General features: G+C 45.2%; 1 protein-coding gene across 2 annotated transcripts in view; it reads right to left on the bottom strand.

The window, feature by feature from the left end:
• Positions 1-16,205, bottom strand: part of vps39 (VPS39 subunit of HOPS complex) — a 233,704-nt gene that overhangs the window by 67,166 nt on the left and 150,333 nt on the right. For both annotated transcript variants that reach the window (XM_072486723.1, XM_072486733.1), the window contains exon 19: positions 6,290-6,418. In XM_072486723.1, coding sequence (XP_072342824.1) covers positions 6,290-6,418 — 129 coding nt within the window. The remainder of the gene's footprint in view (positions 1-6,289; positions 6,419-16,205) is intronic.

Here is a 16,205-nt window from a genome sequence, read left to right as displayed (position 1 = left end):
GGGCACATAAAGGGAAGCAGGAGAGTAAGGAACGGGAGCGGTTGCTGCAAGAACTTTTGAGGGTGGACAGACAATATGCGGAAGCACCGGAGGAGGGACTGTACAGGGAAAGGCAAAGGCTACATGTAGAATTTGACTTGCTGACTACAGGCACTGCAGAGGCACAATGGAGGAAGGCACAGGGTGTACAGTACGAATATGGGGAGAAGGCGAGCAGGTTGCTGGCACACCAATTGAGGAAAAGGGGAGCAGCGAGGGAAATAGGGGGAGTGAGGGATGAGGAAGGAGAGATGGAGCGGGGAGCGGAGAGAGTGAATGGAGTGTTCAAGACATTTTATAAAAAATTATATGAAGCTCAACCCCCGGATGGGAGGGAGAGAATGATGGGCTTCTTGGATCGGCTGGAATTTCCCAAGGTGGAAGAGCAGGAAAGGGTGGGACTGGGAGCACAGATCGAGGTAGAAGAAGTGGTGAAAGGAATTAGGAGCATGCAGGCGGGAAAGGCCCCGGGACCGGATGGATTCCCAGTCGAATTCTACAGAAAATATGTGGACTTGCTCGCCCCGGTACTGACGAGGACCTTTAATGGGGCAAAGGAAAGGGGACAACTGCCCCCGACTATGTCTGAAGCAACGATATCGCTTCTCTTAAAGAAGGAAAAGGACCCGCTACAATGCGGGTCCTATAGACCTATTTCCCTCCTAAATGTAGATGCCAAGGTCCTGGCCAAGGTAATGGCAATGAGAATAGAGGAATGTGTCCCGGGGGTGGTCCACGAGGACCAAACTGGGTTTGTGAAGGGGAGACAGCTGAACACGAATATACGGAGGTTGTTAGGGGTAATGATGATGGCCCCACCAGAGGGCGAAACGGAGATAGTAGTGGCGATGGATGCCGAGAAAGCATTTGATAGAGTGGAGTGGGATTATTTGTGGGAGGTGTTGAGGAGATTTGGTTTTGGAGAGGGGTATGTTAGATGGGTGCAGCAGTTGTATAGGGCCCCAGTGGCGAGTGTGGTCACGAATGGACGGGGATCTGCATATTTTCGGCTCCATAGAGGGACAAGGCAGGGATGCCCTCTGTCCCCATTATTGTTTGCACTGGCGATTGAGCCCCTGGCGATAGCGTTGAGGGGTTCCAAGAAGTGGAGGGGAGTACTTAGGGGAGGAGAAGAACACCGGGTATCTTTGTATGCGGACGATTTGCTACTATACGTGGCGGACCCGGCGGAGGGGATGCCAGAAATAATGCGGATACTTGGGGAGTTTGGGGATTTTTCAGGGTATAAATTGAACATGGGGAAAAGTGAGTTGTTTGTGGTGCATCCAGGGGAGCAGAGTAGAGAAATAGAGGACCTACCGTTGAGGAAGGTAACAAGGGACTTTCGTTACCTGGGGATCCAGATAGCTAAGAATTGGGGCACATTGCATAGGTTAAATTTAACGCGGTTGGTGGAACAGATGGAGGAGGATTTCAAGAGATGGGATATGGTATCCCTGTCAATGGCAGGGAGGGTGCAGGCGGTTAAGATGGTGGTTCTCCCGAGATTCCTCTTTGTGTTTCAGTGCCTCCCGGTGGTGATTACGAAGGCTTTTTTTAAAAGGATTGAAAAGAGCATCATGGGTTTTGTGTGGGCCGGGAAGACCCCGAGAGTGAGGAAGGGATTCTTACAGCGTAGCAGGGATAGGGGGGGGGCTGGCACTACCGAGCCCAAGTGAGTATTATTGGGCCGCTAATATTTCAATGGTGAGTAAGTGGATGGGAGAGGAGGAGGGAGCGGCGTGGAAGAGATTAGAGAGGGCGTCCTGTAGGGGGACTAGCCTACAGGCTATGGTGACAGCCCCATTGCCGTTCTCACCGAGGAACTACACCACAAGCCCGGTGGTGGTGGCTACACTGAAGATTTGGGGACAGTGGAGACGGCATAGGGGAAAGACTGGAGCCTTGGGGGGGTCCCCGATAAGAAACAACCATAGGTTTGCCCCGGGGGGAATGGATGGGGGATATGGAATGTGGCAAAGAGCAGGAATAACGCAACTGAAAGATCTGTTTGTGGATGGGAAGTTCGCGAGTCTGGGAGCGCTGACCGAGAAATATGGGTTGCCCCAAGGGAATGCATTCAGGTATATGCAACTGAGGGCTTTTGCGAGGCAACAGGTGAGGGAATTCCCGCAGCTCCCGACACAAGAGGTTCAGGACAGAGTGATCTCAAAGACATGGGTGGGGGATGGTAAGGTGTCAGATATATATAGGGAAATGAGGGACGAAGGGGAGACTATGGTAGATGAACTAAAAGGGAAATGGGAAGAAGAGCTGGGGGAGGAGATCGAGGAGGGGCTGTGGGCAGATGCCCTAAGCAGGGTAAACTCGTCGTCCTCGTGTGCCAGGCTAAGCCTGATTCAGTTTAAGGTATTACACAGGGCACATATGACTGGAGCACGGCTCAGTAAATTTTTTGGGGTGGAGGATAGGTGTGCGAGGTGCTCGAGAAGCCCAGCGAATCATACCCATATGTTTTGGTCATGCCCGGCACTACAGGGGTTTTGGATGGGGGTGACAAAGGTGCTTTCAAAAGTAGTAGGAGTCCGGGTCGAACCAAGCTGGGGGTTGGCTATATTTGGGGTTGCACAAGAGCCGGGAGTGCAGGAGGCGAGAGAGGCCGATGTTTTGGCCTTTGCGTCCCTAGTAGCCCGGCGCAGGATATTGCTAATGTGGAAAGAAGCCAAGCCCCCGGGGGTGGAGACCTGGATAAATGACATGGCGGGGTTTATAAAGCTAGAGCGGATTAAGTTCGTCCTAAGGGGGTCGGCTCAAGGGTTCACGAGGCGGTGGCAACCGTTCGTCGAATACCTCGCAGAAAGATAGACGGAATGGGAAAAAGAAGGCAGCAGCAGCAGCCCAGGATCGGGGGGGGGGGGGGGGAAGAGGAACCAGAAGGACTCTCAGGGTTGTTAATATATACTGTATAGTATGTATAGGTCGTTGCTACAGATAATTATATATTGGACTGTTAAATTATATTTTTGGAGAGTGTTACTTGTGACAAGGCAGTTGCCAATTAGGGCTAGTTTTCATTTTTGTTATTTATTATTTATTCATTTTTTGTTTATAAAATAGGTCATTGTTATTTGTGTTGTTATAATATTGTGTAAAGGATGCACAATGTACTGTGTTGGTTGACCAAAAATTTTCAATAAAATATTTAATTTAAAAAAAAAAAAATTGCTCCATCAAGGGCTTTGCTGCTTGCACCAGCCCTTCCCCCTCCACCATCCTTCCACCAGCTGCTGTGCCACAGGTTTCCTCCAACTCTTTGGCCAGATCTCTCACCATCTTCTGCCGGGTTTGGTAATCAGCGGACATGCCAGTCCTGGGGGAAACTACTCCTCCGACCTTAAACTACATCTTTTGGTCGAAATTACATCCAATATCGGGGAAAAAGAGCTATTTCCTATGCCATCGAGCAGGAGCTACCGTGTGCGCGACCACTCGCACCATGGCCGCCACCGGAAGTATCACTGAATATTCTGCTTTCTTCACCCCGGCAAACAGCGCCTTCCCCATAATAAAAAAGTCAATCCTTGAATACACATCGTGTACTGGCAAAAAAAAAACCTGAATACTCTATATCCAACAGATGCAAAAACCTTCACTTGTCCACCCCACCTCCCATCTCCCCCATAAATGCAGCCAACACCTTTTCCCCCACCCCCCACAATATTAACTGGACGTATCCAAATCCGGTATGGCAGCCAATATCTTCTTCATAAATCCCTCTATAACACCCGTTATTATAGGCATACCTGCTCCCCTGGTCAGCCACCACCGTTATCCATCTGATAGCCCTTTCTCTTACCTACCAATATCGCTACCCACCCAGGCCCTGCTATCAAACCTGAGTGGAACACCTAATTCTCCCAGCCCTTCTGAAGCCTCACCTGGGCCTTCACCCTCAGATGGTTATCTTGTAACAGCACCAAGCTATTGAAATGCGGGAAAACTCTTGTCCCCTTCACCGCTCCCCCCAGCCCTCGCACGTTCCATGTAACCAAACGGACCGGTGGTCTCTCTTCCCCCCCCCCCAACCCCTCCTTTCAGTCATGACTGCAACTGGGGGTAGGACTCAGCCTTACCCCCAGGTCACTGTCAGCCATCAACCCCACCCCACCTCCCCTTCCCAGAAGCCCCCCAGCCACTTCCTCTTGAAACCACTTCTCCCAGTATCGTCCCCATTCCCCCACCATTCACACCTCCCAGGCCCATCAAAACGTGTCCACAAAGTTTCAGCGACCACGGCCCCTCCCTCCACCTCGTTTCCATTCATTAGCTAATTTAAGTTTGCTAGCGGGGTGGGCCTATATCAAAAAGAAAACCAACACAAAGGCATACCCCCATACCTAGACCTTCCAAACCCCAATAAAATAATCCCTCAAACCAAGAAGAAACAAATCAGTCCAAAGTTCACACAACCTGAAAGAAAGAAAAAAAGATAGCAAGATAACAACAAAGTGCAAACTCAATTCAGTCCCAGTCCTTCAGCCTTCACAAACGCCTCCGCCTCCTCTGACATCTCAAAGTAGTAATCCCTGGAGTTGTGTGCCCCTCCGCCTTGGCAGGTAGACCACCAAAAGCCCCGTTTTATACAACGCCGCCTTCGTCCGACTAAAGGCTGCCCATCTTCTTGTCAACTCCGCTGTGTGACCCTGGTATATCCGAATACCACCACCTTCCCACCTCCCATCTCATTTCAGCTTCGCCCATCTCAACACGTTTTCCTTCACCTGGTAGTTGTGAAAGTAGAATCACAGCTCTTGGTGGTTCATCCACTTTTGCTTCTGGCTGGAGCAACCAGTGGGTCCTGTCCAGCTCGCAGAGGGAGGGGTCCTCTTCCTCCTCCCGCAACACCTTGGCGAACATTTCCACAAACTACTCTGTTGGCCTCTCTCTTGCCCTCCATCCCCTCAGGCAGTCCCACAATCCTCAGATTCTGCCTTCGAGACCTGTTCTCCAGGTCCTCTACTTTGGCTCTCAGCCCTTTGTTACTCTCCACCACCTCCGCAGCTCCTCACTCATTGAGGTGAACTGGTCGCTGTGCTGTGACAATGCCTCCTCCACCCCCTTTAACACCACTCCTTGCTCCAGCGCCTCTGTCAACTGTCAGGGAAAGAGTCTCATCTACCCAATCCTTGAACGAGGCCATCATCTCCTTTTGATGCCTGCTGAAGTGCTTGGAAAACAGTGGCTCAAATCTGCCGCCATCACTTTGGCCAGCTTATCCATTGTTATGGGCGCAGCCCCACCGGCAAGCTTGCTCCCACCATCTTTCCTCCCTCTTGAACTCCTGCCGAGCTTACTGGCGGACTATCGCTCGCACCCTTTCTTCCCGGATTCTTTTTCTGTGATTTTGACATCCATTGGTTGCTGCAACTTTTCTAACTATCAATCATATAACATTTTCCCCCAAAATCTGGGTGAAAAGGGCCAAAAAATGGTGTTTCTGGCAGGAACCACCCAATGTGCTACCTCCATCTAAATGTTGCCACAGGAAGCCTCCTCCCCCACCCTTTCACTTTTTATCCAATACATCCCTCGGCACCCAGGGTACACTGGATTTGTTGGTCCCACCTTTTTCCTTGATTGGAACATGTTGGCCCTGTACTCTCGATTTCTTTCTTGAATGTGTCCCATTGTTCTGTCACAGATTTACCACAGATGTACACATAATTGAGTTTCTACTTTAACATGCATTTTATAAGAAGTAGAATTGGTTGCAACACCGGCAGGACAGACCCATAAGAGGCGGCGGCTGAGTGGTATACAGTGAGGAGGGATTTACCCTGGGACTCCTCAACATTAGACCTCATGAAGCTTCACAGTATAAGCCCTTGGAAGGTTCAAAGATGTAAAAGAGATCAAGAAAGATTGGGAAGGCTGAATGACTTGAAAGGTTGGAAATGACAAATCTGTTGTAGATGTATGTGTCAGTATTATTTTTAAATAAATAGCAACGGTACCAGAAAGAAACACAGGTTGGAATGAGGAAAAGATCATCAGTACTTGCTATGAAACAGATCAGTTTACTCCAAACTCTATTTTTAAAATTATATAGCAATACGTGCTCGCCTAATGATTAGCACTTCATTATATTTGCAAATTACATTCATAAAGTCAACAAAACTTCACAGTAGCCACAGACAGCTACCTCAGATATTCACTATGAATGCCTCACAAAAGCAATTAAATATCCAAACAAAAAATAAACATTTTGTCCAGAGAATTCGCCACTCACCATCAAATGGAAAGTCACTGATGAGTTTGCTGGGTTGATAATGCGTTGAAATTTCCAAGAAACACAACAACTTGTTCCTGTGCTCTCCCAACTCCCCTTCCTCCATTCCAGCAGGAACAGGAATCTCATCTGGAAAAGTAACCAAGGGGGATTGATAGATTATTGATTCACTGATTAATTCTTGTTTTTAGGTACTGATTGAGTGCATTGCTAAAGAATGGAATTATTCAAAATGCCATGACTGTGAAAAGATAGTTATTGTTTCAGACAATGAATCAACTATTGAACTTTAGGGACTTGATATAGAAATTTAGACATTGTATGAAACATTTGTTGGAACAATGAATAAACCATTGTATTAGTTACAGCAAGGTCTATGGCCAGCAGTGGTGTGAGAAACCTATTCTCATGAGGCGGGACATGTAGACACTGAATTATTCCAGATGGATACCAATCAATCTTAAGTAATGGCCAATGTTTGATTAATAAATCGTCCTCGAAGTAACAGACATATATTTGAACAAATCAAGAGGTCTCAGCTGAGAATTAGAAACCAATGAGAGTAAATGAGGAATTAGACCATCGCTAAGGGTTCCCTTAAAGTAAGACCTCGTGGCTGAGGTTGGCCTCCTGAGTTCCTGCCTTTCTGAAATTCATGAATCAGTCTGTTTATTTTAAAAGTGATTTCTTTATGCTTTTATGATTAATGATTTCCTTTGCCATGTATTTGATCAACTCATGTATTGTTTGATATTTCATTTCTAAGTTTTGATTTAGTTTGTATGCAAGCGTATTCAAGTGAATAATTAGAAATAAAGTTGTATTTACGACACCTCCAATCAACCGGTCTATCGACTCTTATTAGAAGATAAAATAAGAGATCTTACAGGGATTATAATCTAATCTTTACAAACCACATGCAAAAAAAGCAACTCAAGACTGATTAATAATAATCTTTTATTGTCACAAGTATGAAGTTACTGTGAAAAGCCCCTAGTCGCCATATTCCGGCGCCTGTTCGGGTAAGCTGGTACGGGAATTGAACCCGCACTACTGGCCTTGTTCTGCATTACAAACCAGCTACCTAGCCCACTGAGCTAAAACAGCCCTTAGGTTAAGCGCTGTGATCTAATCCAATAATTATACATAGTTTCCACATATAATAATTAGCATTTTATTGTATTGATCATGCAGTTCAGAACTCCCTTGCACTTGTTGGCTGCTGCTCTTACTGGTTGGACATATTCAGCATCAAGTATATGAGATTCATCGGTCTCTTTCAATTTCATCCTGAGCATTCATGGAGTAATAGGTCATCCTCAGTTTTCCTTGTTATGTGCGGTACTTTACACTTGCCTGCATTAAATTTTATTTTCTGGACGATGACAAAGCCCAGCCAAACCAACAAATCATTGTACATAAAAAGGAAACATAGACCGAATGAATGGTGTTGAAAAAGCTAAAGAAATCAAAAGTGAACTTGTAGTTTTAATAGAGATGGGGTAGATAGCATGAAAAAAGTGATCACAGGTTTGAACCAGTAGATTACAAATTTCAAACTAAATTCAGGAGACATTTCTGCACAAAAAAGGTGGGCAATACATGGAATGAGCTCCAAATGGAGCAATGAAAGCAAAAATCCTGGAATCAGTTGGATGTTGCAAAGAAGGGATGAAAGTTTTTAAACCCAAGAATGCCTGTCATTATTTTGTAAACTGGATCCAAAGTGTCAGCTTTGTTTAGTAGCACTCATTTTGTTTAAGCAACACACCAACAAGGCTATGGCACATAGTTTAGCCTGATATTCCAGGGCAATACTACAGGAGCTCTGCATCGTTGATGAGAAGTGCTTATTTAAGCAGATGGAAAAGATCACGTAGCACTTTTCCATAAAGTGAGTTTTGCCATGGATCCTCACCAGTACCTAGAAAACAGATTTACCAGTCTTCGGGTGGCACAGTGGCAACCACTGCTGCCTCAAGACGGCGAGGACCCGGGTCACTGTCCGTGTGGAGTTTGCACATTCTCCCCGTGTCTGCCTGGGTATCACCCCCACAACCCAAAAAGATGTGTAGGGAAGGTGGATTGGCCATGTTCTCTTATTTGGGAAAAAAATAATTAAATTATATTAAGAAGAAAAGATTTACCAGTCATGGCTTAATACCTCAACCAGTTTTCATTATCATCACCAAATCCTGCTCCCTCTTGCTCCCACTCTCCTTGCAGAGTTGATAATACCTGGACTTGATTGTAAACTCAGTAAAATCCAATCTATACTGTAGGATTTCCTAATTTAAAACAACGACAGTAATTGATAGAGAACTGATTGGAACTGGGCTATTTATCTCCTTGAAGACAGCATTAGCGAGAATCTCAAATTTCTTATGACATCACAGGTTGTCGTGTCTTTTGACAATAGAGTGACAGCAGTTCATGGCCTGGGATTCAGCACCAAATCACCGAGTTATGCAATTTAGGTTTACTTCAAGGTCCAATGTAGCTTGACAGCAGCCCTTCTTGGATGATAATCCATTAATGATGAACCATCTATCCAAGACATAAATCGTTATGCTGAACAGTCCTATAAGCCAATATCTTCAGATCCATATGTTGGGTCCCAAGCTATGTTTGCTCCACAGTTTGTCCACCATCAGGATTAACTTGAAGGGCTCAGTCATTGGTCTACAGTAATGTGATACACCAGTACTTGGAAGTTGAGCCATAAAAGGATTGCTTCAAGCTTAAACTTCTTTGTTTAATATAAATTTAGAGTACCCAATTATTTTTTTCCAATTAAGGGGCAATTTAGCATAGCCAATCCACCTACTCTGCACATCTTTGGGTTGTGGGGGTGAAACAAGCTTGAATTTCAATATGCATTTCATTCAAAAGCACAAACCTGCAGTGATTGAGATCAATCATCAAATGCTACCAACTAAAGTTTCATAGCAGGGCTTTGAACCTATTGCCAATGATTCAGTCGTAATTGTCCAAAAATAATCGCTACATTTGCACAAAATGCTTTTAATTTGCATACAACAGAAATAACTTGCCAGAAGTCAACAAACATAGAAATCTGATGACAAATTGATAGAAATCTGAAAACTTATGATTATATCACAAGACGGAATCAATATGTTACAAGGTGTTTAGCTTTGATAAAATGTGACACCCAATTTCCGGTTACTAGCAATCTTCGTATTCTTTGTAAGGAATAGGGTATTCCTTAAACAGCAGAATGTGAATAAGACAGCATCTAAGGATCACAAGTTTAGAACATAAAAACCAAGGAGTGAGAATGAGTCTGAATATTGTGTAGAATTGGATTCCATATTTTTGGAGGGGTATTGAGGTGTTAGAAATGATACAATACAGATTCATCAGGTGCTGCCTGGTATGAAGAAATAAATACCAAGCCAGACTTCAAAAATTGGGTCTTTTTCTATTAGAAGGACAGATCATGGGGTTTTCTTTATGATTGAAGTGTTTAAAATTATGAAATATGGAAGATAGAAACAGACCTTTTCCAGTATTTAAAGGGTCAAAAATGAGGGGCCGTAAATGTCTAAATGCAAGATTTAGAACCGAGAGTGGGAGAAACCTCGAGGAAGGTTGTGAGCTGTGGAATTCACTTCCACAGTTAGTGGTTGAGGTAGAAACTGACAAAGTCAAGATTAAACTGGATGGATGGACAAAGAGAAAGGGATTAAATAGGTATGGCATCAAGGTGGGTAAATGTGGTGAGACGTATTGACTCACATGTGGAGAGTAAACTTTGACATAGATTGGTTGGGCCAGACTCCATGTTGTATTTTCTATGCATCTCATTTGTTTGTCAGACCATGCTGTTTGCAATTTATATGGTGTTTGCCAACAAAATAAATCGATAATTCAAAAGTGATTCCATTGTCTGTTGACGGTATTTTATGAGGCTTGTAAGAGCAGGAAATGTGGTGGGCAGTGTGACTTAATTAGGCGGGTGCCGTAATTTCAGACTGAAATGCAGAGATTAACTCAGCGGCAAGTAGGGCCTCAGGCCGTCCAATGGCAGGTTCAGATTTGTAATGTATTTGCATGCCATGGATCTTCAGGTCATGAATGACTGCACTCAGTGTATGGGAAAACAGATCAGAAGAATGCCGACTAGTTTGTGGTTTATTGCAGGGTTTCTCAATCTCAGGGTCGCAGCCTGTGGGCAGGTGTTCGGGAGGGTGGTGGAGCGATGGGTTCCGCCATTCCCAGTGGTCCCGATCATGGGAGAAGCGCCAAACCGCTATCGGCTTTTGCATGGGAGAATTGCGGCCACTGCCACGTTTTAAATGGAGATACAAATTAGGCTGCGTGAAGTCTTCTGGCCAGAAGCGGCAGCAGAGAATAGATCACATACGCTACACATAGAATTGACGTGAAGTGCTGTCCAAGGACGTGCTTTTGGCACCAAAGCAGGAAGCAGAGTTGCTTTGATTTTGCAGCTGCTGGCAAGTGAACTATGAAGATCACTGTTTTTTAAAATAAAAAGTAAAAGACAGCGTGAGACTTGGAGAGTGCTGCACAGGAGAGTCCAGGGCAGGACAGCAGAGTGGCAGCTTTAAGAGCGCCAGGGCCTCTGGTTAACGGCTCTGAAAAAGAAACTTAACTCGGAACAAAGTATAAAAATGATTTCTTGAGATATGGTTTTGTCAAATTGTGACAATGCCAATAAGGAGGCAAAGCCCATGTGTGTAGTGGCAAATGAGAGAAATTTTAGAATTTGAAAGAGAAGTGGAGTGGTGTGTGAAAAATTCCTTTTTGAGGTTGAGACCCCAGAGTCAGGTATTAACTTACAACTGACTCAAAATTAAAAGCTGCTATTGCAGCTTACCTGTAATACCTCATTAAAAACACGCCAAAAACTCATGAAGCTGTCAGCATTCTGCTGTAGCATCTCCCAAGAGTATCCAGTGCACAAAAGAAAGAAGGAAAGAAATGGATCCAGGAGCAACTAAATCAGCTCACTTGAAGACAAAGACAGGGATGATCATCACTGAATCTATCAAGCAGTGGAAAAGGTTGGTGGAACAGTACCTCAAACTCTACGTAACAGAGAACACAGACAGAGAAGTAGCTGGTCATGGATCAGCTGGACATTACAGTAGCGCTCAACGAGACCACTGACTGTCTTGCCAGTGGTAAAGTTCCAAGAAACTATGGCATTCCACCTAAAATCATCAAAAGTGTAAATCAATACTGCTGCAGCATCGCCATGAACGTTTGCGTTTTTGTTGGAAGGAAAGATTTGCAATGCAAAAAAAGGGGGATTGCAGTGACGGCAACAATAAAGAACACAATCTCCTTGCTAAGTATTGTGGGCAAGGTCTTTGCTTGCATTGCTCTGACCAGTTTGCAGACACTGGCATCACTCATCTGCTGAGTCTCAGTGTGGCTTCAGCATTGGCAAATCAACATTATTTTCTCACTTTGGCAGTCCCAGGAGAAGGGCCGCAAACATAGAAACATAGGAGGAGGCCATTCAGCCCTTCGAGACTGCTCCGCCATTCATTATAATGTTGGCTGATCATCAAACTCAATAGCCTAATTCCACTTTCCCTCCATATCATTTGATCCCCTTCGCCCCAAGTGCAATATCTAACTGCTTCTTGAAAACATACAATGTTTTCGGTCAACTACTTCCTGTGGTAATGAATTCCAGAGGCTCACCACTCTCTGGGTGAAGACATTTCTCCTCATCTCAAATGAATCCTCAGACTGTACATTCCACTCTATGTTGTAGTCATAGATCTCTCCAAGCCTTTTGATCTTACCAGTAGAGATGGACTCTTTAAACTGCTGTGATAAATAAGCTAACCTCCTGGACTTCATTTCTTCTTTGCATGAGAACATGCCCAGTTCCATCAATTACAAATCAGCAATATCAGACACTTTCAAGATTAGCAGCAGGTTAAAGCAGCATGTGTCCTGACACCAACTGTCTTTGGCATATCTTTCTTCATGCTACAATTGTATGCTTTCAGTGTCTCAAATGAGGGTGTCAGCTCTACATTCCAGAGCTGATGGCAAGTTGTTCAACTTGGTAAGACCTTAGCGTGTGATGTCCTCGTCTGTGGGTTGCTGATTGCTGATGATCCCGCCCTGGCATCTTAGACAGAAGTTCACTTGTAGATCGGTTTTCCCAGGTCTGCAAGAAGTTTAGACTTATCCTGGATATGTCAGCGTCAGGAAAACAAAGTTAAGGGCCAGGATGTAGAAACTCGACCTTCAAACATCATTGACAACCCGGTCATCACAAACCTTCATAGAATTTACAGGGCAGAAGGAGGCCATTCGGCCCATCAAGTCTGCACCAGACCTTGGAAATAATACCCCACTTAAGCCCTCACCCGTAACCCAGTAATTCCACCTAACCTTTTTTTTGGACACCAAGGGCAATTTATCATGGCCAATCCACCTAACCAGCACATCTTTGGACTGTGGGAGGAAACCGGAGCACCTGGAGGAAACCCACACAGACACGGGAAAGACATGCAGACTTCGCCAGGAATCAAACCTGGGATCCTGGAGCTGTGAAGCAACTGTGCTAACCACTGTGCTACCGTGTTGCCCACAACAATCATCAGCAAATTATCCCTTGATGTTGAAATCAGCACCAGGACTGCGGAGTCTGCAGCAGTTGCGTCAATATTTTGAAGTCGAATGTGTACCATCAGCAAACTAACCAAAAGTACAAAGTACAGCATGTACCAAGTGTTCTCAGCATCCTCTTTTATAGTAGTGAAGCATGAACAACTTATGCAAGCCCAAAAAAGCAGGCGAACAGCTTCCTCCTCCACTGCATCAAACAAATACTGGGCATCTCTTGGTAGGATAAAGTGCCGAATATGGTAGTAAACCAGCGTGGATCCCCAGCACAGCCACCCTCTTAAGTCAGTGGCGACTTTGTTGACTGGGTCACACAAGCCAAATGAATGACAGCCTCATCTCCAAAGACATGCTGCTCCATGATGGACTTGCTACTGACATGAGATCAACAGGTTCCCCATGTCTGAGAACAAGGATGTCTGCAAGCGAGATTTCAAATTGCCTGGGATAGGTGTCGATGCATGAAAAGTCCTTGCTGTTGACCATAGTGTTTGGAGACCAGCAGTCAGGAAGGGCATGAAAAAGCACAGATAAATGACCAAATGTGGAAAAGAGAGCCCGCTGCTTTTTGAACGTGCAACTTGTCTATGACCTCAAGCAAAGAATCATTTTCCAGAAAGATCTCATGACTCATCAAGTTTTTCACAATTTGCAGTTCCCAGAGCTTTTTGAGGCCCTATACCAGTTAATGGCTGAATCCTGGGTGATGAGGGTTATCCCTCCAGACCTGGTTGACAACATAGGTGAATCATCTGTAGAGTGCAGAGAACGAGCGCTACAATGCAGCTCATGTCTCCTCCAGAGCCATCACGGAGCAAACCATTGGCTTGTTGAAAATGTACTTCCACTGCCTTGACCAGTCAGGAGGGGCTCTGCAATATGCACCATAAGGGGCATAATGAATAGCCATGGTCTGCCGTGCACTGCACTACATTGCCATGCAATGCAGAGGAAGAGAAGGAGGAACAGCACTCCTCCTCAGGTGAGGACAAATTGGATGTGCCCGAGGAGGAGGCCATGAATGTGTAGAAGCCTTTATTGGATGCCAGGGCTATGGAGGGAAATGCAGAGGATACCAGGGACAACACATTTAACAGCAAATACACCCAAGAATTATACACCTACATGACCATGTTCCCATTGCCTGCTTGGAATGTAGACCAACCCATGCCAACCTCCCTAGCAAAGCTAACTCTGAACCCATGTCCACTGCCACCTAGCAGAACTAGGGGAACAGAGCTTTCTCATAGATATTCGCTAGAGAATACTCAACTCGACAACATCTGTGTCGCACTTGGATATACATCAATCAGCCCACCATGACTGAGAAATCAGATCCTGCACCATCATTACAGATCTTTTGAATTCACCTACAATATTTCAATTATTGACTTTTGGAGCAATCTCAGCCAACAAATCATTTTGCAATGCATAGAAGGGAGGTTCAATTGAGCCTGCAAGTTCAACATATTCCACAGACTGGCGAGTACAAAACTGGACACTAACAGAAGATTCAATAAAGAGTGAACACAAACACATTATTTCTTGCACAATAGAGAAAAAAAAAACAATGGCCCTGAAAGCAGCAATGCATGCCAACCATGAGATGTGCCAGCACATTTAGCTCTATAACCAAGCTTGTCCCAATAAATGACAATGAAGATGCACACATGACTAAAGTGAAACCAGTGTAATGCGCAATATTTACCATGACATTTAAATTCAAAACACACCTTTTTGCACGGTGGCACAGTGGTTAGCACTGCTGCCTCACAGCGCTAGGAACCCGGGTTTGATTTTGACCTTGGGTGACTGTCTGTATGGAGTTTGCACATTCTCCTGTATCTGCGTGGGTTTCCCCTGGGTGCTCCAGTTTCCTCCCGTAGTCCAAATATGTGCAGGTTCGGTGGATTGGCCATGCTAAATTGCCCCTTAGTGTCCAAAAGATTAGATGGGGTTACGACGGCAGACTTGCTGGGCCAAATAGCCTCCTTCTGCACTGTGCGGATTCTATGATACTATGTTTTTGGCAAAGTACATGGGCAGGAAAGTTGCAGCTGTGATGCAGAGCCACCCGGTTTGTTCAAGAGCCTCTACCGTTAGCCCGCCCATACCTGCTTCATTGTCAGTGGACGGCGGGTTTCATCAATGAAAGCTTCCTCTTCTTCATGATCACATGTGCCTCCAGTGTTCGCCGGCAGCACTTTAAATTTTAATCAGAATTGCATGGGAGCCGGCTCCCGAAACAGAAGAGCTGCATACTTCCAGTTCCGTCATCAGGAACAATGCACCACAGATAAAATACCAACTATGGATTATTGTTTCTGCTCTAATTCAGTTTGTTGCACTCCCCAACTTTTTATTATTATTATTTTAGAGTACCCAATTACTTTTTCTAATCAAGGGGCAATTTTGCGTGGCCAATCAACCTACCCTGCACATCTTTGGGTTGTGGGGGTGAGACCCACGCAGATGCGGGGAGAATGTGCAAACTCCACAAGGACAGTAACCCGGGGCCGGGATTGAACCCGGGTCCTTGGCACCATGAGGCAGCAGTGCTAACCACTGTGCTACTGTGCCGGCCCCTCACTCGCCAACTTGATGGTGCTCGACAATAAGCGATTTTCATTCATTCAAACGTGTCTTCTGGTCATGCTCGACTGCACAGATTTTCAAACAGATGTTCCCATGTTCTAGGGCAAGTCCAGGAATCAATACATTTCTACTCATCAATTATTAGATTTCTGAATTTTTCTATAATGTGCACGTAAGAACTACATTTATCCACCGCCCGTGTAAGACTGGAACTGGAAGCTGCCCCCCTCCTCTCTCTCTCTCTCGCACACTTTCTCTCCCGGCCGCATAGTCTACAAATGATAGGTGGAGATCGGCCATGTGGCCTACATCGCCTTTGGCCACCATGCGGGCAAGCTGGTGGCGATCGTGGATGTGATTGACCAGAACCGGGCATTGGTGGATGGCCCTTGCAGTGGAGTGCGGAGACAATAATAACCTTCTTTTGTCACAAGTATGAAGTTACTGTGAAAAGCCAAGCAATGCCATTTAAATGTATGCAGCTCACTGATTTCAAGATGCAAATACCCCACAGTGTCCGCCACAAGTCTGTGAAAGCTGCTTGGGAAAAGGAGAAAATCAACGAGAAATGGGAAGCCACTCACTGGGCAAAGAAAATTGAAGCCATGCAAAGAGAGCCAAAATGACAGACTTTGATCGCTACAAGGTCATGAGGACCAAGAAAATGAGAAACAAAATCATCAAG

The sequence above is a fragment of the Scyliorhinus torazame genome, chromosome 2, assembly GCF_047496885.1.
Source record: "Scyliorhinus torazame isolate Kashiwa2021f chromosome 2, sScyTor2.1, whole genome shotgun sequence".
Lineage (NCBI taxonomy): Eukaryota > Metazoa > Chordata > Chondrichthyes > Carcharhiniformes > Scyliorhinidae > Scyliorhinus > Scyliorhinus torazame.
The sequence above is the reverse complement of the archived record's forward strand: the minus strand, read 5'-3'. Positions and strand labels throughout refer to the sequence as shown.